The following is a 24,186-nucleotide window of genomic DNA, read 5'->3' on the forward strand; positions in this document are numbered from 1 at the left end:
TTGGCAAATTCGCCACTGGCGCCCTGTGCTCTTCACAGATGAAAGCAGGTTCACACTGAGCACATGTGACCGACGTGACAGGGTCTGGAGACACTGTGGAGAACGTTCTGCTGCCTGCCACATCCTCCAGCATGACCGGTTTGGTAGTGGGTCAGTAATGGTGTGGGGTGGCATTTCTTTAGGGGACCGCACAGCCCTCCCTATGCTCGCTAGAGGTAGCCTGACTGCCATTAGGTACCGAGATGAGATCCTCAGACCCCTTTGTGAGACCATATGCTGGTGCGGTTGGCCCTGGGTTCCTCCTAATGCAAGACAATGCTAGACCTCATGTGGCTGGAGTGTGTCAGCAGTTCCTGCAAGATGCTATGGACTGGCCTGCCCATTCCCCAGACCTGAATCCAATTGAGCACATCTGGGACATCATGTCTTGCTCCATCCACCAATGCTACGTTGCACCACAGACTGTCCAGGAGTTGGGGGATGCTTAAGTCCAGGTGTGGGAGGAGATCCCTCAGGAGACCATTTGCCACCTCATCAGGAGCATGCCCAGGCGTTGTAGGGAGGTCATACAGGCACGTGGAGGCCACACACACTACTGAGCCTCATTTTGACTTGTTTTAAGGACATTACATCAAAGTTGGATCAGCCTGTAGTGTTTTTTTCCACTTTAATTTTGAGTGTAACTCCAAATCCAGGCCTCCATGGGTTGCCAAATTTGATTTCATATATTTCATTCATTCAGATCTAGGATGTCTTATTTTTGTGTTCCCTTTATTTTTTTGAGCAGTGTATTTGAGCTAATAATACTACTTGGTTAGAAAAAGTATGTGAAGATTTACTTCTCATATTTTGAGAAATTATTTATTTTGTCAAATACTCAGTTCTATTTGATTGGTTGCAGTCGATCACCTTTGTATTTGTATATTTATGCAACTATGTATATGATTTTTAAGTAATAGAGGGGATTCGGGCTGGTCTTTACATTGTCGTAAAGCACCCAGAGTCATTTGTTTGAGGAAGTTAACAAAATAAATGTTCAGCTCTCATAAAGAGATAACAATCAGGTCTGGGTTTGAAAGGTCTTTGAAAACGAGTTCATGGACTTATGGAAATGAATCATGCCTTGATCAAAATCTCTACCAAATTCAGAAAAAGATTATTGGTTTTCAGGATGATAGATGCTACAGAATTATTGCCATTTAAGTTACTCATACATTTGTTCAGGAATTCAATATAGTATACACAATTTTCCTCACAAGAACAACTGAGTGAGGTACATTGGGCTAAGAGTGACTAAATCAAAGTTGGCATGTGAAATTTCATGGCTAATGGTGGATTTGAGTTTGAATTCTTTGGTATGTTCCACACCTTAATTACTACACCATATTTTAGCCTCTAGCAATCCATGGTCACACATATAGAAATGCAGAAAATGAATCATTATTGTTAACTCTTTACAAGAACAGTCAACCGAAAAAATTCACCCCAAGAGTAAATTCCCCAGGAGGTTGCTGAGAAGGTATGGGCAATAGCAAATAAATCGAGCCTCCTCATCCATTGAACAGTTAATGAGAAACACAGAATTCAAAGAAAAGAACCTAATGTTTCCAACCATGAACTAAATTAGTGAGAGTATCATAGTTTGGGGATACTTTGTAGCTTTAGGATCAGGGACAGTGGATTCTGAATCGTACCAGCTAATTTTATAGGAGAATGCAAAATATCTGTGAACTCTTAAAGCAATGTGGGTCATGCAACACAACCGTGGCTGAAAAAAATTCACATTTTGGAACGACTGAGGCAAAATCATGATCTTTCTTTCACTGAAATGTTATGGCATGATTTGAAGGAAGTTCAGGAAAGACAGCCCCAAAATATGAGCTGATAGTGTTCACTAAAGAGAAATGATCAAATTGTTTGCTGGAATGATCAGGGATGAGACTTGGTTGAAATTGCTCCTGAAGGAGATGCCATTGGTTACTAAAATTAAAGCTTCCAAAAAAGACAGTAAAATGTATAATAAATACATGACATGGTACGCTGTTTGCAGTAATGTTGATCCTTTTGTTCGCAAGACATAGAGGGATATGACAACATTGTAGCTTGTAACATTTCACAGTTACCTACAGTTCTAAAATATTCAAAACCACATCACGGAAGATGAATCTAAATTCTAAAATGTTGGATTGTTAACTTAGATCAAACATAAGACCGGCCAGAATCCCATACAAAGGACACAATTTTTATAGTTATAAGCAATATAAAATTGCTGATTTGAAATATTACACAAAATATGGTAGATGGAAGCAGAATCTGATGCTGTTGTACATAAAAGGTTAAATGCAGTTTTAGATTTTTCAACATCCATATTTCAACACAATAATCTCCATCAATGTAAGAAACTCATAGCCCAGAAAAAAGTATATGCTCTTTAATGTAAAATGTTTTTTTAAAAAAACATGGGCAAAACTTCAATATTATGATTCTCTTTACAATCTAAAACAAAGCTAATTCTATACTATTTAAATAGTATTCTATTTGTAGAACAATTGCAAAAAAGCAAAACTGTGGTAATATATTTTATTAATCATTTTATCATTTTCTGTAAGGCCTTTGAATACTAGCAGTAAGTCTAGGGAGATGTGGGCATTCTTGGTGGGGTAGGAGTATCTTTGCTCAGAGTGCCTCATCCTGTTTTGATTCTGCCAGTTTAGAAGGAACAGGAAAATGGGTGAAAGTTCAAGGTACACAGTTGTGCTTTCTCATGGGACTTTCCAAACTTTCCCATGAGACTTTCCGTGGCTGTATGATCTCATCCTAGCAAGGTAACATCTGGGACTTTCCAAGATTGTGTGTTCTCATGCTGGTGAAGTAATCTCCTGTTGAGGTCATTGTTTTCTGAATATGCATACTGTATATTTTGCTTGTGTTTTTTCTCAATAAATACTGCTACCTGAGTTCTCTCAGGGTTGGCATTTTCTCAAGACATTTCACCGTGTCTCATTTCAAATGTCAATCCACCATAAATGGTGACCCCGACGTGATAGCTGGAAGGCTATACGTTTCCCGCATCCTATACTCATCGTCGCGACGCCGACTGGGCCCTCATCTTCTTCGCTGGACGAAGATAGATTCTTTCGTGAGTATGGGGGAGATCTCTCGAAGGCTCAGAAAGAGCACATCAGGGAATTGAGAGGGATCATTGGGAATAGTTTTGGGTTTGGAATTGGCAGTAGGGGTTGTGCTGTAGGAAAGAAAGAAATTGAGGACTTACTACAGTATGTTTGGAAAAATATTAAGTCATATCCGGAGGGAGGTAGTATTAAAGTAGAGTCCTGGAAAAAGATAGGAAATTTTTGCACGAGGAACCTCGTGCCCTTCTTCAATTTTGTTAACCTGGAGGGTGATTATGGATGCGTTAGCTACTTATGAACAACCGCTCCTAGCACCCCCTGAAGAAGGTTTGCCGCTTTACCATGCGGTACGTTTGTTGCCGCCGACGGCACCTCCAGATAAATCTGGGGACTGTCTGGCGCTAGAAATACTTTGTCAGAGGATAAGAGTTTACCTTTAAGGGTTCAGGTGGATGCAGTTACTGCAGCTATTCAAGAAGCAAAGAATAGAGGGGAACTATCAGGAGATGATTTGGTGGAGTTTGGAGTAGAAGTTCAACTTAATCCAGTGGAAATTGTCATGGATGCTGCATTAAATCCGCAGCGGGAGTGGAAGCCTTTACCTCTCAGGATTTTGAGGGAAGTTAAGCAAGCAGCAAAAAGAATATGGTGTTAGATCGCCATATACTCAGGCATTGTTAGAAGCAGTTGGTTATGGAAATAAAATGATTCCGGCTGACTGGAAAGCTCTGTTGAATATGATTTTAACTCCAGCTCAATATTTGGTGTTAGATCAGAAATGGAGACAGCTGGCAGTCCAGAGGGGAACAGCAAATGTTACCCCAGATCAGCTTTACGGAGCTGGTAATTTTACAACAGTGGAACAACAGAGAGATGGTATGCCTGAGGAAGGGTTCGTTCTTCTCCCACAAATAATTTTTCAAGCCGTAGGGGCTCTCCCTGGACGGCGAAGGTGGTGAGAAGACCTTTACTAACATCAAACAAGGGAACAATGAACCCTATGAAAATTTCATTAGCAGACTGAAATTGGCTATTGAAAGACAAATTGATAATCAATTCGCCCAGAAAGAGTTGCTTTTAAGTTAGCAGTAGAACAAGCTAACACAGATTGCAAAAGATTTTAAATCCACTTATAGCAAGTGGAGAGCTAGAAATCGCGGATTTGATTAATGCATGTAGAAAGGTAGGGAGTCAGTCTTTTAACATGGAAACTTTAGCTCTGGCTTTACAAACAGGACATGCTCAAAAGGGGAATTGTTTCAATTGTGGGAAGCCTGGACATTTTAAAGCGCAATGTCGGGCTCCTGGAGGAGGTAAAAGTCAGCAGAATAAGAGATCAATGGGACAGGGTGTTCGTCCTAAATCAGTGTGCCCAAAATGTAAGAAAGGATACCATTGGGCATATCAGATGCTCCTACAGTTTTTACTGATGGAGGAAAGTTTTTGGTGCTTGTGTTTGGAAAGATAAATCTGGAATTTGGCATACAAAAGTGACTTCAGAGCAGAAGTCTGCCCAGCAGGCAGAACTTGCTGCTGTAGTTTTGGCTTTTCAAAATTTTCACAATCAGGATTTTAATTTAATAGTGGATTCATTGTATGTGTATAATTTGTTACCCTTTGTAGCAGGTTCTTATTTGTCTCCTGGAATATCACCTGATATTTTAAGATTGCTTTTGCTGTTACAAGGATGTTTGGAGCAGCGTGTGAATGTGTGTTTTGTTGCTCACATGCCACGCTCAAGACCATGTTGACTAAATTAAATAAAAAGGAGGGAAGCTCCTGGGGCTTCCGGCGATTCAAGATCAATTAAATCTAGCTTTATATACTTTAAATTTTTAAATTTGTCTGGTAACCCCTGCGGCGCGGCCAGCAGGCATTTTTCTTCTCCTTCTACAGATGCGGTGAGACCTCGGGTGTTGGTGCGGTTCCTTCCGGATCCGGCATGGGTTCCTGCTGAGCTGATAACGTGGGGACGTGGTTATGCAGCAGTTGAACATCTTGGTCAAATTCGTTGGGTTCCTGGTCGGTGTGTTCGACCTGATCATTCGCAGGCACCTGTGAAGGAAGTTTCGGAGGAGCAGGATGGCGCATCTGTGGTTCCTGATCCTGCTGATTCTGCCTAATCTGTCCTGGGCTGCTCGGGTGCGGAGAGAGCAGCGACAGCATGTTCAGCGTGCCGGAGATTTGGGCGATGATTTGTGGACAGATAATAATTACATTAAAGATTTGCGCACAACTGCCAAAAACTTGAACATCACCAATTGTTGGTTGTGTATGCACCTTCCTGGGAGAGTGGGAGAAGGACTAACATTGCATGGAGTGCCTTTTGAGGAAAAAAGATTTAATAAAGAATGCAACCTGGAGAAAACAGTTGTCTTGTGCTACAACAGAGCAATTCCAGATGTTCAAAAAGAAAAAATGCACACATTATAATCGGAATGTGACGGCTAAGGTCAAGGTGTCTTTAAAGGGAAGGGCGTATGTATGCTTCACCCGAAATGACTCTGGAGGAACTTTCCTAGGGAATTGGTCCAGGTGTAATGTCACTTTTCAAATGCCAACCATCTGTTATAATAGCAGTGTGCAGAACTATACCTGTCTCCCTCAGTTCAATTCTCCTCAGTGCTATATGTGTCAATATCTTGAGAAGATGAAGAATGGTTCTGAGGTAGCCCGGGGGAGCCTTGGGCTATGGGGGAATGATGTGTGGTTCCTATGTGGGGAGTATGGGTATCGGGAGGTTCCCAGGAATTGGTCTGGGATATGCACATTGGGGTATGTAATACCTGTAATTTATAAACTGGATCAGTTGCCGGAAGGCAGAACCGCAACAAACGTGAGCTGGAATCAGGTCTAACCAGGGAGGTAATCTATGGACACAAATTTCTCGAGGTCTCATCCCGCCTTTGGGAATTGCTATGAACTATAGGGATATTCATATTTTAAATAATTTTACTGTTGCTATGTTTAATGATACTATAAAGAATATTAAGATGATTAATGTAGAAATGTCTGAAATTCGTAAAGTTACTTTGCAAAATCGATATGCTTTAGATATTATGTTAGCTGCCCAAGGAGGAGTTTGTGCTTTAATTCATTCGCATTGCTGTATTTTTATACATAATTATGAGCCAAACATTACAAAGACTGTTCAGGACATGGAAGATCGTATTGCTCAGCATCAATCTGGAGCCGATGGGTTTAATGCATCATTCTGGGACAGTCTGTGGTCCTGGCTTCCTGATGGATCATGGTTTCGCTCCTTATTGCAAGGGGTTGTTATTATTATTGCTATATGTATCTTATTATGTTGTTTTATTCAATGTATTCCTAATCTATTACAAATGTGTACCTCAGTCTTCCGGCGTGTGGGATCAGGTCATGAGGGAACTGTGTACTATGCCACTAAAACACCCCTATCTTTGAATAAATAAAAAAGGAGGGAATGTGGTAATATATTTTATTAATCATTTTATCATTTTCTGTAAGGCCTTTGAATACTAGCAGTAAGTCTAGGGAGATGTGGGCATTCTTGGTGGGGGGTAGGAGTATCTTTGCTCAGAGTGCCTCATCCTGTTTTGATTCTGCCAGTTTAGAAGGAACAGGAAAATGGGTGAAAGTTCAAGGTACACAGTTGTGCTTTCTCATGGGACTTTCCAAACTTTCCCATGAGACTTTCCGTGGCTGTATGATCTCATCCTAGCAAGGTAACATCTGGGACTTTCCAAGATTGTGTGTTCTCATGCTGGTGAAGTAATCTCCTGTTGAGGTCATTGTTTTCTGAATATGCATACTGTATATTTTGCTTGTGTTTTTTCTCAATAAATACTGCTACCTGAGTTCTCTCAGGGTTGGCATTTTCTCAAGACATTTCCCTGTGTCTCATTTCAAATGTCAATCCACCATACAAAACATCTCTTGAGAAATATCCATTGGTAACATTGGCTGATTTATACAATAGGGACAATAGATGACCTCACGTATTTCCTCAATTCAACTTATGTAAGATTCTACCTATATTGCTTTGCAAAGCAATTTGGCCTTCCATTATATTGCCAATTCAATTACAATACCACATCAAGAATAATTGCCCTTTTAAGTGAACTTCAAATAAGATTCTTTTTCAGTGTGAGAATTTGCTGGTGCATATCTTTTGAAATTGCTTTGACTATAGAATATTCTACTATAGAAAAAAAAATCTCTTCACCAAGTTTTATTAATGCTGAAAGATATAACCACTGATATTTTAATATCAAACCCTTAGAAATCCTTAGAAAAAGCGTGCAATGGACTAACAGATTAAATGGCAAGATCTTTCCATGAACTGAAACAGGAGTGGAAAATGTTCCATTTGTTTTACTGCAGATGAAGCTAGATAGAACAGAATCTGTTTTTCACTCGATGCATATGGAAATAAGAAAAAAATGGTTGTTTTCATCAACCTATGTACTCTTATTTAACAGGCAGCCTTACTATGTGCACTTGGGTTTGCTTCCAAATAAACATGCATCAGACTGTTCTGTGAGATTTCTGTGATCAGATTAACAGTCCTAATTGCTAGTATTGCATTTACCATGATTAAAGAAGAACAGAAAAAAGATGGACAAACACACCACACTGATGCAAGGCATTACAGCTATGCTATGAAGTGTAGGGTTTTCAATTTCTTTCGCTTCGATCTGGCAATTTCACCAGTGCTTTCTACAAACAACGTTCCTGATGAGATCCCACTTGAATACTGTGTTGAAGTGCCTTTCTTCCATTATAACAAGAGTCCTCTTTGACAGAAAATGGAAGCAAGACTTCTCTTATACGTCATCTCTTATACTTTTTGATTGCTTCCTGACAATTAGTATTCTTCCTTTCAAATGCGAGCTCAGATTGGTCCTTTGGAGCTTATTGAGACAAAAAGGGAATCAGCCACCAAAGAGAAAAGCAGAGCCTCCCCTTTCTTTCTGTCATATAGCAAAATTGCACAAGATTTTGTAGGTATCTGGGCAACTGTTTCTAATGCTTTGGTGCCAAAGTGGGAGGCAAGGAAAGACTTTTTTGACTGCTGAACAAAAGGCCACCGATTACATACTCAAGATTTCTCACAGCTGTTGCGCTATTGCCTCCTACCCAGCAAAAATCTGCAGAATTCAAAACAAGGCTGTGATACCACTAACAAGAATGCTACCCTTGCATCTTGAATCCCTGCCAGAAAAATCTCTTATTGATGCACCCTAAATAGCTTGCTTAATGGTGAACCTGGTTATGAAAGCACAAATTGCAAAATTAAATACCTGTTAAATGCTGGCCTAACTTCTGACTGATAAAATAAAAACTTGAAAGCTAAATTTTCTCCAAGGCCCGACAAACTCTACAGCCTATTTTCAATACTGTGATTCAGCCTTGCAATGTATTAAGGTTCAGGATGAGGATCAACAAAAGTTATTGCATGTAATCAGAGAGGGGTTAAAAAAAAGAAGAGAGAATTTACTCTACTGAAATTCTGCTCAATTTTTGTCCTACCAGGTATTTCTCAACAAAAAAAGCCTAGATCCAGAGGACTCATGAAGAATTTTATTACTGGGACGCTTCCCCTAAATTCCCCAATTGCTCATTATTCTCCCCTCCTGTATCTTAACTTTCAATTTTAAAAAGCAACACTAAATTCCAAGGAAAGTTAAGATTTGTCTTTAGGGATGCCATTTTGCTGCCTGAAGATCTGCTTCAGAGGATTCAATGTTGAATGTTGGCAGTAAAACAACTGCAAGGATTAATCAACTTGATAATGATTTGACATGGAATCTATAAAGATCATGGATTCTTAGGGGTCTTTCTGAATGATTTTTTGGGGTGTGTTATTATGTTTACATAAAATATTTCACTTATTTGTGATGTACTTAATCTAGTTTTTTGGCCCTGACTTATAAAGGAAGCTATAAATATAACTGCACAAGCTGGATTCACATAATATGCTAGGCTACAATGAGATTGGCTAATATATGGTACTGCGTTGTGTGAACTCAGTTGATCAAATATAGGTTGTGGACGGTACACAAACATCTTATTTGCTTGATCTATAATTGTGAGTTTTGTCATAAAGCATAGGTTGTTAGAAACAGTGTTGCAATTCTTCAGGTGAATTGTGAAAAATTGGGAATGGTATCTCAATCTTTCTTGTTTAAAAGAGGCAAAAACCAGTTTTTCTTTTTCATTTGTGAAATGGAGACAACTTAGCATAGTCAGGAATAGACTTGTGTGAAAGCCATATGAGTAATGTTGGTACTGAAAAGCCACCTTGCTACCAACAATATCCAAACTGTGATGAACACAGCGGAGAAGAATTATGAAAACTGATATCATATATCCCCCTCAGTCCTCCCTTCTCCAGGCTAAATACATTCAGTGCCTCCAACTACGTGTGTGTGTGTGTATAAATAAAATGATACAGCTTACAACTTTTTTAGCAGCTGCATCACACTATTGAATTCTTGCTCAGCCTTTGATTTATCAAAACCCTTAGTTCTTTTCTCATGTTTCTTATTCTCATATGTTTAATTTTTGTTATTGAAATAAAGGATCTGAATGGAATCCTCTTAACTGTTTGCTACTTCCCTCCCCAATCTTTGTGTCATCTACGCATTTGATAATCCTATTATTTAACCTCTCATTCAAGTATTTATAAATATATTAAACAGTCCAGGGTCTAGAATGGCCTCTTGAAGTATACCACTCATCACTTCTTCCAGACTGTTGTAGAGTCACTGATATACATTTATTTATTGGGTACAGTTGTTCAGCAAACTTTACATCCATTTAACAGTAGCACACCTGTGATCAATTAAACTTTCAAAAATTGGGATCAAGTTGGTTAACCATGACTTCTGCCAAATACATGCTCCCCAAAAAGCTTGCTTAATAATATGTTTCAGTTTTACTTCCCACTATCAATAGCAAATTCTGTGACTAGTTAAATCCTCTTTTCTTCCTTTTCTGGAGACAATAATATTTCCCTTTCTCCAGTCTTCTGGCACTAGACTTGTCTCAAATTTCACTGAAGGGGGCAATTTGTATTCCCAAATTGGCTGTCATTGAAAGTGTGACCGATCACAACAGAATTGGAGCAGAATACAAGACAATGAATTTCTAGTCCTCCAGAATATTTCCTACCGTTACAAATGATCCTCCCTCCCTCCCTCCCTCCCTTCCTTCCTTCCTTCCTTCCTTCCTTCCTTCCTTCCTTCCTTCCTTCCTATACTTTGAAACAAAGCCTTGGAATGCAGGCGTCCATCATTTTTATTTTTAAGAATGTCTATATCACCAGTTCATCGGCTAAAGTTTTTTACAGAAATAAAAACAATGGAGGAGAGAATGTTTTGTTCTGCAGTTTGTTAGTTTTGTATTTTATTTTTTTTAACTGAAAGAATCTTTAAAAATCAGAAAGGAGCCTGCTGCCAAAGAAGCTGTCACAACATTAGTGACTGGGCTATCCATCTGCAATAAAGGCTAAAGCAGATAGGAAGTTGGTAGGTCCATTTGTTCAAAGTCTTTGTTTGCTCCAAATATGAGCTCAGACTTCAAGACCTTTTTCATAAACTCTTTGGGGTATTGTGCACCCTTCCCTAATATGATGTATGGAGAACTAAATGTATGATTTAGAATGTTTCAAAGTTGGTCATGCTGCCTAAGGACTCCAAGAGCTGATATTTAATATAGCTAGGGGCTATTAAATTGGGGTAGGCTGATTTAATATAAGAAAATTAATTATTTCCTGTTTATTGCCTTTAAGTCTGTATATTGCATGGACCTGATTTTTTTTAAAGTCAAGCTTTATACTAATGTTGCATTCTTAGAGTTATAATTCTCATTGTCTGCTCAGAAATTGAATAGAAGGTAATGTGAAAGATGTAACAAACTCTGTAGCCGATGCAGAACCGTCTGCTGAAATCCTCCATGCAGTTTGAGCAGGATTGCCAGATGATGAATGAAAAACATGATGTTCTCTTTGCAACTCTTTTCCTAATATCTTCATATCTAATCTTTATCTTGATGGTTCTGTATAAAACTTTACTTTTTCTCTGCTTGAGGCCTCAAAGGAAAATGTCCGTTTATGTCTACTATTACTGCTCATGAAGGAATCCAGTCTGTTAGCCCTTTAGTTTGGCTGATGAGAACAATCCCATGATATTTCATAAAGTATGGCAGCAGCTTTGCAGTAGCCATTCATTGGCTTTTTAAATGTTCCATTGCAGGACATTACAGAAATGCCTTCAGAGCAATGACATTTGTATGATCTTGATGAAAGACCTTTCCTGGGCATGTTTTCAAGTCTTAGGAAACAAAAGAGTTCCTTGTGTGGTAACACACACACAAAAAAAAACCCGTAAAGGGTCGGCTTCTTGTTCCATACAGTACTTTTCTTTCTTTTCTTTTCTTTTCTTTTCTTTTCTTTTCTTTTCTTTTCTTTTTTTCTTTTCTTTTCTTTTCTTTTCTTTCTTTTCTTTTCTTTTCTCTCTTTTTCTTTTTTTCACAAATAATGGAAATGTATTAACAAAAAAATTGACAATCGGTTCTGTCTCTGATGCAGCTATGATTTAAATCACCGATGGTACAACAGTAATTTGTTACCAGGTTACCTAGAAAATATGGATAAACATTATCCAAGGAGGCTGGCTTTAAGGCGAAGGCTGTTGGCTTATGTAGTGTTTGTAGAAGTACAAAAATTCAAATGGAGGAAACCCACCCCATGCCAGAGCTAGATACTGGGTAGCGCAAGGATGTTGAATGTTTAGATGAAAAGTGGGAAACTCATTGTCTGGAGAAATGGAAGGAGATAATGTTGAGAAGGATGAAAGGCAAGCATTTTTTAGATTACACTTGATGTATTTCATATGTTTGCAGCCATTTTTTCAAGGGTACTTTCTGTGCAACTCCTTCTGGAAGGAACAGATAGGCTTCTCATTTTTCTCCTTTTCATTTAGGGAATGCCAATACTCAACTGGCACAAAAATGAGCAGAGTTATATAAAACTATCCCCGAAAGGCGCCCCCTTTGAGACAAGTATTCAGAAAGCACAGAGAAGACACAGTGGAAGCTCTGATGAAAGATGCAGGTAGTCTTTAACTTAGGACCACAATTGAGCCCAACATTTCTGTTGTTAAGTGAGAAATTTGTTAAGTGAGTTTTTCTCCATTTTGTCACAGTTGTTAACTGAATCCGTTGATAAATTAGTAACCGGCTGTTAAGTGAATCTGTCCCTCCCCATCAGAGGTGGTATACAGCAGGTTCTGACCAGTTCTGGAGAACCGTTAGAGGAAATTTTGAGTAGTTTAGAGCAGTGGTCCCCAACCTTTTTTATGCCGCAGCCCGGTACCGGCATCAGCTGGGCGCCGCCATCTTGTTTTTATGAAAAAGTGCTTCCGTGAGCTCACCGGAAGCACTTTTTCATCAAAACAAGATGGCGGCACCCAGTGCCCAAGTGAGCTTTTCTGGGTAGAAATGGCTTTCTACACGGAAAAGCTCATCGAGCGCTGCGCCGCCATCTTGTTTTGATGAAAGTGCCCGTGAGCTTTCTACCCGGAAAAGCTCACCGAAGCACTTTTTCATCAAAACAAGATGGTGGCTACCAGCAAACCAGCGCCCGGTAGGATTTGTTCCATCGGACCAGTACCGGTCCGCGGACCGGTGGTTGGGGACCCCTGGTTTAGAGAACCGGCAAATACCACCTCGGATTGGCCCCGCCCCCATCTATTCCCTGCCTCCTGAGTCCCAGCTGATTGGCTGGGTCTTCTTTTGTTACCCTGCACAGGAGAACGGAGCTGGAAAGCAGGTTAGTGGGTGGGGAGGGAATGGAGATTTTACAGTATCCTTCCCCTGCCACGCCCACCAAGGCACACCTACAAGCCATGCCACGCCCACCAAGCTACACCCTCAGAACTGGTATTAATTTTTTTTGAATCACACTACTGTTCCCCATTGACTTTACTTGTGAGAAGGTCACAGCAACGGTCATAAATATGAACCAGTTGCCAAGCATTTGAATTCTGATCTCATGATCATGGGGAAGGTGCAAAGATCACAATTGGAAAAAAATGGTCATGTCACATTTTTCAGTGCCGTTGTAGCTTTGGTCACTAAACAAACTGTTGTAAGTCGAGGGCTGCCTGTATACTGTAAGTTGCCAAGAGGGATTATTATACCTTAAATGCTGGTGACAACAATCAGAGTTGTTTTAGCAGGGAGCTGCTGGATTTTTTTTGGCATATGTGGTGGTTGTGGTAGAAAATAATGGGAGAAGGATGAGTAGTGTAACCTGCTTCAGCTCCTCAATAAAAGGAGGATGTAAATAAAATCAACCGACACCAAATAAGTAACCTACCTTCAGAGTCCCCAACTCCTGGATTAATTGGTTCCAAGAATGACAGATCTTGTAACGAAGTGCCATTGAATTATTTTTTCCCCAAAGAAATAATAAGGTAGGTTTATAGGCACCCTGGCAGTTTCACTTAACAAGGAATATCTGTAGTTATTGCTGGATCAGGCCAAGTCTTAATCTACCATTTTACATCTCACACTGGACATCATAGTATACACAGTATGTCCTTTTCTAAGAGGCATTTTCAGGATCTCAAGATTTTTTTTTAAAGTATCTCTTTCCAGTTGGGCATTTTGATTATTACTTTGTTTTTATTTAGTTTTGACATTCATGCCAACTGAGTCCTAGATTACAATTTGGGCATCATTATATCAGGTTAAAATCTGGTTGCCTAGCTGTGGCTGGATGTGTTGGGCAAATGCTGTCTCTTATTGTAACTTCTCAAGGGTCTGATGGCCCTTCAGCACAGGAGGGGAAAATAAGATTTTTTTATCAAACTCCTGGTGAACCACCACTCCATGTTCAAGTGAGACCTGTTTTTGAAAATCACAGAAAGAAAATTAAAAACCTGAACATTCAGGAAGCATTCTCATTCATCCTTCCAGTCCATGGAAGTAGACGAGAAAAGGTAAGGCTTCTGTAATTCAATGATCATGCTGGAAAAAATCTGGTTTCAATGATCCTTGTCTGCTGTATCAAGATAATTTATCATTGGAATAAAAAGGATTGCATTTCATAAGGACAGATGTGTTTAGCCAAAACATGTAAAGATTGATTAGAGAGGTTTAACTTCAATCCTATGAAATGTGGAAAGTAAATCCTGAAATAAGTCCCTTGTATAAAAGCTTGTAAGTTGTAAAATGTTGTTAAACTGTATTGTTAAAATGAAGCCTCTACAACCACTCAAAAGTAAATTTAAAAAAAAATGACGCATAAAGTTAATGGCCTTTTTTGTACACTTTTACTCAGAGAATGGAAATAAACAAGATTAAGCTTGAGTTCTTAATCTAGAAGGACCAACATGGTTTAATATGAGAGACCTGGTAGAATGTCTTCTATGACTGAAATATAGCAATCGAAGGATAGCATTTATTTAAAGCAAAGAGAAGAGACAGAGAGAATGCATTGCATTGCAAGTTAAGAGCACCCTTTCTTGCTCATTACAAGTTAAGAGCACTCTTTCTTGCACCCTTATTCAAGTGAACAAATTTGAAATGCTGTAGAGAGCATTTTGGTTAATTGCTAAGGGTCAAGTATTTGGAAAACTGAGACTATATCCTAATGTGAAGCTTGACAGAAGGAATGTTTATCAAACTTGCAGATGATCATGGGTGGGATAGCTAACACCCTAGAACAAACTCACAACAACATGTCATCACATGATGTATTGCAACTTTTTTCCCTTTTGCTAAACTGGGGGTGGGTGTGGCCAGCACATGACATATCCGTCCCACGGGCTGCGAGTTTGACACTCCTGCCCTAGAAGAAATAAATTTCAACATGATTTTGATAGGTTATTGCAATCACAGGTAGAAGATAGGTTAATGTTAATACTATAAAATATCATTTAAGACAAAGGTCAGAAAAATCAATTGTGCAAGTGCAGAATGGGGATATCTGGCTTGATGATGGTACTCGAGAAAAGTATCTTGGCTGCCAGGAAGGCAGATGCAATCTTAGGTTGTATCAATAGAAACATACTTTTTAACTCACAGGAAATAATTTTTCCACTGTTTTGCTTTGGTTGAAAGTCACTGCATTCTAACCACTGTGCCACCACGGCTCTTAAATCTTAAATTTCTTGTCTGAAATGATAGGAAAGCAGATTTCTTCAAATAAATATTGTGCATTTGTGCATGTCAGGGTAATTCTAATTATAAATGTAACAGTGGAATAAAATACTCAGACCAGAAGTGGATTAGTTATATTGGTTACATTCAGGCAGGTGCTACACAGCCATGTATCTGGGGTGCAGAGAGGAGGAGCCCAAAACTGGTGGCCTAAATGCACCCTTCTAATTCCCCACCCAGATTCTTTTCCTTTTAAGGTCAGAATTGCATATCTCTTATTCTCAGTATTGATTCATTGCATTAATACCCTAGCTTTTCTCCGGGAGCTCAGATTTACGTGCATCAGGATTTCCTCTCTTTTTATCCCTACCAGTTCATAAGACATAGATTGGGCTGAATGAGAGTAGGCTAAAATGGCCTAATAAATGAGTAGGAACATAGGCTTGTGTCTTCGCAGTCCAGGTCTCATCACCATGGTTTAGTGGCACAGAGCCACCAGCTTCTGTGCCACTAAAGTCAAGGACTGATGTAAAATAGTTTTTGTATTTCAGCCAACAATTGTGTATGAAGGGAAGGGACTCTAATTCTTCTGGACTAATCCTGCATCGATTTGGTAGATGAATCTCGGAGATTGTGAGTGCACAATTTGACCCTCTTTTGAATCTTATTCTCATCCAAAACACTTTTTGTCCATTTTGGATGAGAGATGGAGCCAATCCGTAAGAACAACCAGCAGATATATACTGTATTCAGTGTTCGGTGGGCTAATATTTACAGCCCCATGTTCTTAACAAAGTTCATGAAACGAAGAGTTACTATGTGAGCTGGGTGGCTATGCAAATGTAATAGACAGACAGCAAGACAGACAGATGAGAAATGACTCTGAAGAGAACAGTTGCAACAACGGCGTGTAAAGCTTTGGATTTTTACATCTTGGTTCTTGACCCTCACCATCATCAATATTTCTTCAGATCTCAAATAATTTCCAAATGACTGCAAAAATATTTTCTTGACTTTGAATGTTTTTTTCAGTTTTCACTACTTCTTACTGAAATAGTTATTGCTTATATTGCTTATATTGTTCCACTATGATTGTTCTTATTAATACCAATACTATGTATTTAATGATTTTTTAAATTTTGTTTACTGTTCAGCTGATTTGACCTCCCTCTTAGATGTGTGTATTTTTAAATAAAAGTGAAGTATTGGTGGCAGAGAAGATAACAATAATTATTTTAAGGAATTGACTGTTGCAATATATTGCCATGAGAAAATAATAAGAGTGAGAGAGTAAGGACAGCTGGCTAATAGTTCCATTCTTTCCAATATCTAATAGCTGTTTTATAAGAAATAAGATATTTTTTGTCCCTTTTCACATTAGCTGGACACAACTCTATAAGAGGTAATAGCTTAAGCCAACATTTCAAACTCTGCTTGTGTTGTGTTTGTTTAAATTATATACAATCCTGTGGCAGGTAATTTGAAGTTGACAGAGAAAAGGTATGGAAAACCAGACATACTCCAGACCTTATTTTGTTGGTTGGGAGTATATCTGGTTTTGTTTTGTTTTTTGCAGCAGTCAGTATCCAATTGGTGCATTATTTACTTTTGATCTACTGAGTGTGGATTACAGAAGCTACTCTCTGTTTCATTGCTTGCTTTAGCTTCTGGCCTAAAATGCTAATTCACTTGGGCAGTCTACAGTTTGGCTTGCCCAAGTTAAGATTTAAGCCGTGCATCCTGCCGTAAAATGAAATTTATTTTTTGAATGCACTCTAGGTGTTCCACTCTCTCCAACTGAGCAATAGTTAAATAAAACACAACATATTAAAATCTTTGGGAAAAAAGTCTCTAATTAAACAAGTGCTTCTCCTTCTCCCACACAGATTTCATTTTCAGCAAATGGGTTCTCCACACAACCTGTTTTCATCACACAAGCAGCAACTGAAAGGTGAGGGAGAAAGGGAGTAAAAGTGAGAGAAGGGGCTCTCTAGCTTATAATCTTAGCTCTTCAACTTCAGGTCCAAAGGTTTCAGAAAGTGCGGCAAAGGTAGACCATCCAGAGCTTCTGGGAAATGTTCGCGTGAAATGCTCCCAATTAAAACTTGCATGGATCTAACAAAGAGAGAGAAAGGAGCAAAACCAGCTAACCACTGATATCGGCTATCACCCAGAAGGTCCTGCCATGGTTGCTGGTCTTCCCGCAGCTGCTGTTTCATGGCAAAATGGAAGCCTGTTGGCATGAAGAGCAAGAGTGAGTCCAGAAGGAGAAGCTTGGTGCAGAGATTTGAAGCTGGACTCTCCCAAATTTGTTGTAGGAGTAGGTCTAGAGGTGTGTTCCCAGCACAGTCACGAAGGCAAGGCGAGGCTCCATGTCCTAGCAGCAAAAGCAAACACTCTGGCCTTACCAGTTCACAAGCCACATGAAGGGCTGTTTTGCCACCTTCTACCCGACTGCAACCTCGGCGATCCAAATAGGTAGCTCGGTCACTTACTGGAAAGTTTTTGATGGCCTTCAGAATCTCTACTAGGACATGGATACGATTGTACCGGACAGCCATAGCTAAGTGAGGAGCCGAAGAGTGGCAGCAGCTGAAGTGAAGGCTCGGTACTGCAAGGGCACTTTTAGGAAATTGGTTCAGTAAATATCGGGCATAAGGCTGGTGGTTGTGTACCAAGGCATACAGCAGTGCCTCTGAAGGTGAATATGTGCTGACTTTGCCTCCTTCTTGCCAGTGGAAAACCTCCATGCGCCTCATGTCTTCCAAGAGCCATGCTGGTAGCTGGTCTCTCACCGCTTGATAGAAAGCAAAAGAAGATTTCTTGCATTGTTTCTGAGACTGGGAGCTGTGGCTGTTGCAGCTATTCAACCATTTGACGTTCCAGGGCATCCTTGAGGTTGGGTTCACTGGGAAGGGCTCCCTTCTTGGCTATCAGATGTTTCTCTCATGAAGAGTCAAGAAGACCAAGGAAGGCTTTTAAGAGAAAAGGAATTGTTTAGAAGTTACCCCTCCCAAAACCTATGTCCCTCTGTGTCTTTGTTTACCATGCAAGGTTCATCAAGGTACAAGTATTTCTCAACTTACAACCATTCATTTAGTGACTGTTCAAAGTTACAACGGCACCGAAAAAGGTAACATGACTATTTTACACACTTACAACCATTGGGCACGTGATCAAAATTCAGATGCTTTGCAACTGACTCATATTTATGACGGTTGCAGTGCCTGACGACTGCAGTGATTCACTTAACAGTGACAAGAAAGGTAATAAAATGGGGCAAAATTCACATAACAAATGTCTTGCCCAAGCAACAAAAAATTTGGGCTCAACTGTGGTCATAAGTTGAGGACTACCTGTATTGGGAGGTGGTTGACAAAAACTGTTTGAAGACGATGGGAAAGAACTCTGCCTAAATCTGAAACCTTCCCATATTTATGCGAACTGTAGGCACTGCCATCCAACTCTTTGAAAATAGTTCTTGATCTCTCTGTTTAAACATCAATAATAGTGTAGTTAAAATTACCATGAAGGGAGTTTTATTTTGAAATTCTAAGGCTCCATTTTCTCACTGGAAGGAAGTCTGCTAGTTACCAAATGTCAGATTCTACAGAAGTTTGAGGGCTTTACGTTTTGCTCAGACACACATAAAAAGAAAGCTGGGTGGGGGAGGGACAAGTTTGTGGTATTGTTATTCTTGTCAGTTGCCTCCTCTCCAAGATCAGCTGTTGTATGAAAAGGGTCAGGCTTCTGATGTTATTCTTTTCCTTCTATCCCTATTGGGTAGATGGGATTTTTGCTGTTGCATAATTTATGGAAGGTCAAGCTGGCACAGTATTTTCCCCAGCCTTTAAAGTCAAATGAAGACAGGTCAGTCATGGATCCGTGTTAAAACTATTTCTGAGGGTTTGGGGAACAAAAACAGTAGCCGTGCCCTTGAGATCTTCCACAATGTTTACCTATATTCCTCAACTTTCTGCAGACTTGATGAGGATTTTTTGGTTAGCTTCCCCTAGCATTTTTCTGCTTCTTTTCCCCACCATCAAATAATAGACATATCTGGTTATCTATCAACTTACTTAATGCCCCTAAGATCGCTCAACTCAGTTCGATAATCTTTATCCTAATCTCCAAATTCTGTAGACATTTATTTCTGTGGTGGTCACCTCTTATAATACTAGATCTGCTTAGTGATTAATTCCCCCCTCCGCTCTTAAAAATAAGAAAGGAGTGAGGAGGTGTTGGCTGAGCTAAGTAATTTAAATCTAACCCAGATTGAATCCATTTTCCCACAAGACAGATGGAATGGAAATTTGCAGAGCTAGTTTTTCACAAGGCGCCTGGACTCCTAACAAATTGGTGTCAGTCCCTTTTATATTATTAAGAATGATAAAGGAAACAGACAATACCTTTTTAGAAGTGTACAAGGTTTGCATTTTATTTAACTGGGCTGTTTGTGACTCCTCATCTAAAACTGAATGCAATATGTACATATTTATCTTTGCACGTTCATGACTGAGGCTTTTCATCCTAAATGAAAGGGCTATTTCACTCCTCAATATCAAACTGAGCATAAACAGCAGATCAGGCTTTGAAAAATAACTGTGTTGGGGAATTTTATCAGAATCCCAAGAGTTCCAGAAATGGCTTGCTAAATATGGTGTTTATGTCTCCCGGGAGCTGCAAAAGACTTCTGACCTACTCTGTATAAGCTTATCTATCCCCATTCACTCCAATTTTGCAATCAATATAACACATGCAACAGAATGACTTCTTCAGTTTGTTGTCTTTGAGCTGTTAAAATTTCCTAGGCAAGCAACGGAGCATTGCTCTAGCAGTCCTTGAAAGCTCACTGTACCCCCAATCACCATACCCACAAAGGGATTTATTTCCAAGTACATCATTAACACTGCAGCTTTTCTTTCCTATTGATAGATCTGAGATAAATTAACTTTGCTAGCCAGTTCAGCTTTGTTTTGTTTACACTAACAGAAGGGTTTAAGGGTGCCTGCACTTTGGCTCAGGAAGGTGTGATATTTGTTTCCTTTTCAAGGGCAAAAGGCCATGAAGATCTGGCCCAACAGCAAGTAACAAGGCTGACCTCCTGAGCAAGTTGCAATTTGGAGAAGGCCAATTCAACACCACCCTGCAAATCTTGATCCATTTTGTTAGCATTATGGCAACTTGCTTTACAAGTGGAGTCCCCAGTGATCTCAACATCAGGGTTTGCTCCATCTTGGCTGGCAGCTACTTGTAACTTAGGATTTAATATGTGGCCCAAGCCAGCTGGGGAATTCTGGGAATTAAAAACCACTTGCCTCTTAAAGTTCCAAGGCTGGGAAACACAGGCCTCCCCTATCTTGTCCTTGGATTCTCCCCTTTATGTCCTCCCCCTTTTGAGCTAGCATGATCGTCATCCCACTGCACCCAATGGTATTGCTATGTGGACCAGCAAGGGAACGTCCTCCAAACCTTGCACCTTTGAGGGCTCCAAAAGCAGTTACCGCTTGACCTGCTTTCCCCTCACTGGCATGTCCCTCTCTTTTAGCGCTTTCCCTCTCCTCTCTTGCCAGGCAGCGGCTTGTAACAAGACAAGGAAAGGACGTTGAGAGGCCCGAGGGAGGCCAGGACTTTCTCAGTTGGATTATAGTGCTAGTTTTGTACCCCCCAACCTCTCTCTTACTTAGGGAGAACCCGGCTCCTCCAAAATGCTTCCCTTCCAAAGATCGGTCATCCTCCCTCCCGCCCGAATAGCCTTTCTCCCCAGAATGGCGTTTCTTATAGCATTAAAAAAAAATATCCACGCATGTTTTTTTTGGGGTGGGGTTGGTGTTGTTGACGGTTCATCTGTCAAGACTTGAAGGGAGAACGGGCGCTACTCATCTCTCAAAAGACCCCGCTGTGCCCCGAAGACCACCCCCTTCTCGGCTTCGCCACCCTCAGTCTTTCCAAAGCAGCAGATGCAATTCCGGCACGACCCCTGCCTCCCCCCGCCCGCCTTCCCCCCCTCCCCGCTCTCCATCTTCCCTTCCTCTCGCCAGATGCCCCAGACCTCCTCTTACCTCGCGCGTCTCCAAACTCCCAGCCAGCCCGCTGGTCTTCCGAAACGCCCTGGGGTTAGATCTGGCATTCGCGGATTCGGCCGGATCGAAGGGAAAAGCCGGATCCAAACCCCTCCTGCCCCCGCCCGCCCCCAACCGCTTTCTTTCCTCCGCAAAGGCGGCAGCCTGACGGGAGTCGCCTGCAGGTCGCGCCGGCTCTTCCTCGGGGCTGGTGACTCGGCTGGCCGCAGCAATGAATGAGCCGCCCGCTCGCTCGCGGCTTGTCTCCGGCTGCAGCCGCGCGCGCGCGCGCACCCGAGGGAGTCCGGCAGCCGCGGCTGTCTCTCTCCCACCCACCCCCGCCGCTCCCCTCCCCGCCGCCTGCGCTCTCCTCCCCTGCGGAAGAAGAGCGGCTGTGCTGGGCTCCCGGCTGCACCGAGCGCTCCTGCTCCGAGGAAAGCAGCGGAGGAGGAGAAGAAGAAGGAGCGGGCGAGGAACAGCCGCCGCCGCCGAGCCGTGTAGCTCAAGCAGGAGGAGTTAAGCGGCAGCAGCGGCCAAACTTCAATCGCCTCCTCCGGGCTCTTTTATCCCTTTCCCCGATCCCCCGTCCGGCGAAGGTCGGTTAGGACCGGGGGAACTGTCCAAAAGCCTCAGGATTGGTCTCGGCGGGTCCTCCCCACCCCCGGCTTCCCATTGGCCGAGAGGGGAGGATGGGGCCCCGCCGAGCGATTGATTGTTGGCGTCAGCGGGAGGCAAAGTTCCAAGAAAGTTTCCGGGCTGTTTTGTAAGTCGGAAGACGGAGCGCGCGGCTCGTGCTGTTGACCCTAAAAGGGGAGGAAGCGGGGGGCGGGGAGGGGGGAAAGGGAGGCAAGGCAGGTGGGGCTTCCCCTCAGGAGATCAGGCCGCCCCCCCGCCCCCCACGGGCCCTCTTCCTCCCCTTGGGCCTGCTTTCCCCCCCCCCTCCCCTCCTCAGGGCTTCTTCCCATTGGCTGCCTCAAAACGGGCTTCTCTCTCCGTCAGGGTTTGAGCCGAGGGAAACTTTCTACGCCGACCCCTCTCTTGCCTCAACGAGGACGCCGCTAAAGGGGCTGCCCTTGCCGGGCCTGTTGTGAATCGCCTCTCCCATGGATGAATCTAGCAGCTGTTGCCAAACAAGGACAAGTGCCCTAGAGCAGGGGTCTCCAACCTTGGCAACTTTAAGACTTGTGGACTTCAACTGGGATGATTAGGGGACTGGAGACTAAAACATACGATGAATGGTTGCAGGAACTGGGCATGGCTAGTCTAGTGAAGAGAAGGACCAGGGGAGACATATTTGAGGGGCTGCCACAGAGAGGAAGGGGTCAAGCTATTTTCCAAGGCACCCGAAGGCCAGACAACGAATAATGGATGGAAACAATAAGGAGAGATTCAACCTGGAAATAAGGAGAAATTTCCTGACAGTGAAAACAATCAACCAATGGAACAGCTTGCCTTCAGAAGTTGTGGGAGGTGTCATCACTGGAAGCTTTCAAGAAGAGATTGGACTGCCATTTATCAGGACCTCCTGCCTGGGTGGGGGGTGGGACTAGATGACCTACAAGGTCCCTTCCAACTCTTTTAATCTATTAATCTGTTAAATGACATCTGCCTATCCCAGGTCCTTGGGAAGGACTCTATAGGTAGATAAAAGTGCCAAATCCAGTCTAAATATTTGGCTGGCTGTGTGATGAACCACAATAATAAAATAGTAATAGGCACCTTTGGTGCAATCCCAAAACAACTAGAGTACCACCGAAACACCATCAAATTCGCCACCAATCAATTACAAAAGGCAGCTTTACTTGGAACAGTTTGCATCCGTGTTGAGGTAGTCCCCGCTAGGAGAATGAGTGCACTCAGGGAAACGTAGTGAGAGTGGTGTTGAATAACACCAGCATACACACTGAATAGTAAAATGTAGGTTTTACTTCCAGTAAACGGGTAAACAAAGTCCAACAAACAGTCCAAATCATACATGGTTAAAGCAGGTAGTATTCAATACAATCAGTCCAGGGATAATCCTGTAACAATAACTGTAACACTATCAAGCATCTGCATCTGCGCATCGCAAGTCCTTAGATAGTACAAAAATAGATAGTACAAAAATGCCAAATCCAGCCTAAATATCTGGCTGACTGTGTGATAAACCATGATGATTTATTAAACTTGTGTGCCACCTAGACAGATCTCAGTTCTTGAACCACATCAGCAGCCACTGAAGTCAATGAAATGTGCTGGAGTACATTTACGGCTTAATTTTGCTGGGAGGAGAAAGAAGCTGTCTCAGTTACAGGCTCATCTTGTAGGTAACGTGGGTATGGCAGAAAAAGAGGTTACCAGGGCATGTTTGTAAACAAAAACACTCAGATATTCTTGTAATTCTTGACACACCCACTTCAAATGCTTGTCTTTTGTTTGCATTTGTTTGCATTATTTGGGTTGAGTGATTATTGCATGCATAATATCTATCTGATCTGGGAACAGTGGCATTGGAGCTTCCCACGCAGATTTGCATACCTCTCTTGGTGAGGAAGTTGGGTGTTTCCAAATTCTGGGTGAGCTGAAATTTTGTGTGACGTGTCTAGCAAGGTATATGTCTGAAAATCAAGAATTTAATAACCTGCAATAAATTATTTGTTGAATTTGTTCCTTGGACTGTATTTGCTAATGAAGGGTACTGTACTTCTATTTTCGTCTGGTGCTTAATATTTGTTGGTTGTGTCTTAAAATTGGAGGTATACCAGTATGCTACCGGTTTGGCCCAGTTCTGCTGAGCCGGTAGCTGCTCAGCGCCGCCTACGCAGAGTGTATGTTTGGCGTGCGCATGCACGCAAAGT

General features: G+C 41.5%; 1 protein-coding gene and 1 long non-coding RNA gene across 2 annotated transcripts; one reads left to right on the forward strand and one right to left on the reverse strand.

Moving 5' to 3' along the window:
* Nucleotides 1–17,025: 17,025 nt before the first annotated feature.
* ANKRD9 (ankyrin repeat domain 9) lies at nt 17,026–21,771 on the reverse strand. Its single transcript, XM_026680215.2, has 2 exons — nt 21,350–21,771; nt 17,026–18,262 (listed from the first exon to the last, which is right to left on the reverse strand). Exon 2 carries the CDS (start codon nt 18,176–18,178, stop codon nt 17,291–17,293), a length of 888 nt encoding a protein of 295 aa, XP_026536000.1. The 5' UTR covers nt 18,179–18,262; nt 21,350–21,771; the 3' UTR covers nt 17,026–17,290.
* A 126-nt stretch (nt 21,772–21,897) lies between these two features.
* On the forward strand, nt 21,898–23,608 carry LOC148133478 (uncharacterized). The gene is made up of 2 exons (XR_015746854.1): nt 21,898–22,112; nt 22,357–23,608. It is a non-coding gene; the product is annotated as an uncharacterized LOC148133478 (long non-coding RNA).
* The last annotated feature ends 578 nt before the right edge of the window (nt 23,609–24,186 follow it).

This window comes from Notechis scutatus, chromosome 1 (assembly GCF_049901735.1).
Source record: "Notechis scutatus isolate UNSWTSFEM ecotype Mainland chromosome 1, rNotScu1.2, whole genome shotgun sequence".
Taxonomy (NCBI): Eukaryota; Metazoa; Chordata; class Lepidosauria; order Squamata; family Elapidae; genus Notechis; species Notechis scutatus.

Coding starts and splice junctions, on each gene's coding strand:
- ANKRD9 (XM_026680215.2), bottom strand. CDS start 18,178: ATGCCCTGGAACGTCAAATGGTTGAATAGCTGCAACAGCCACAGCTCC.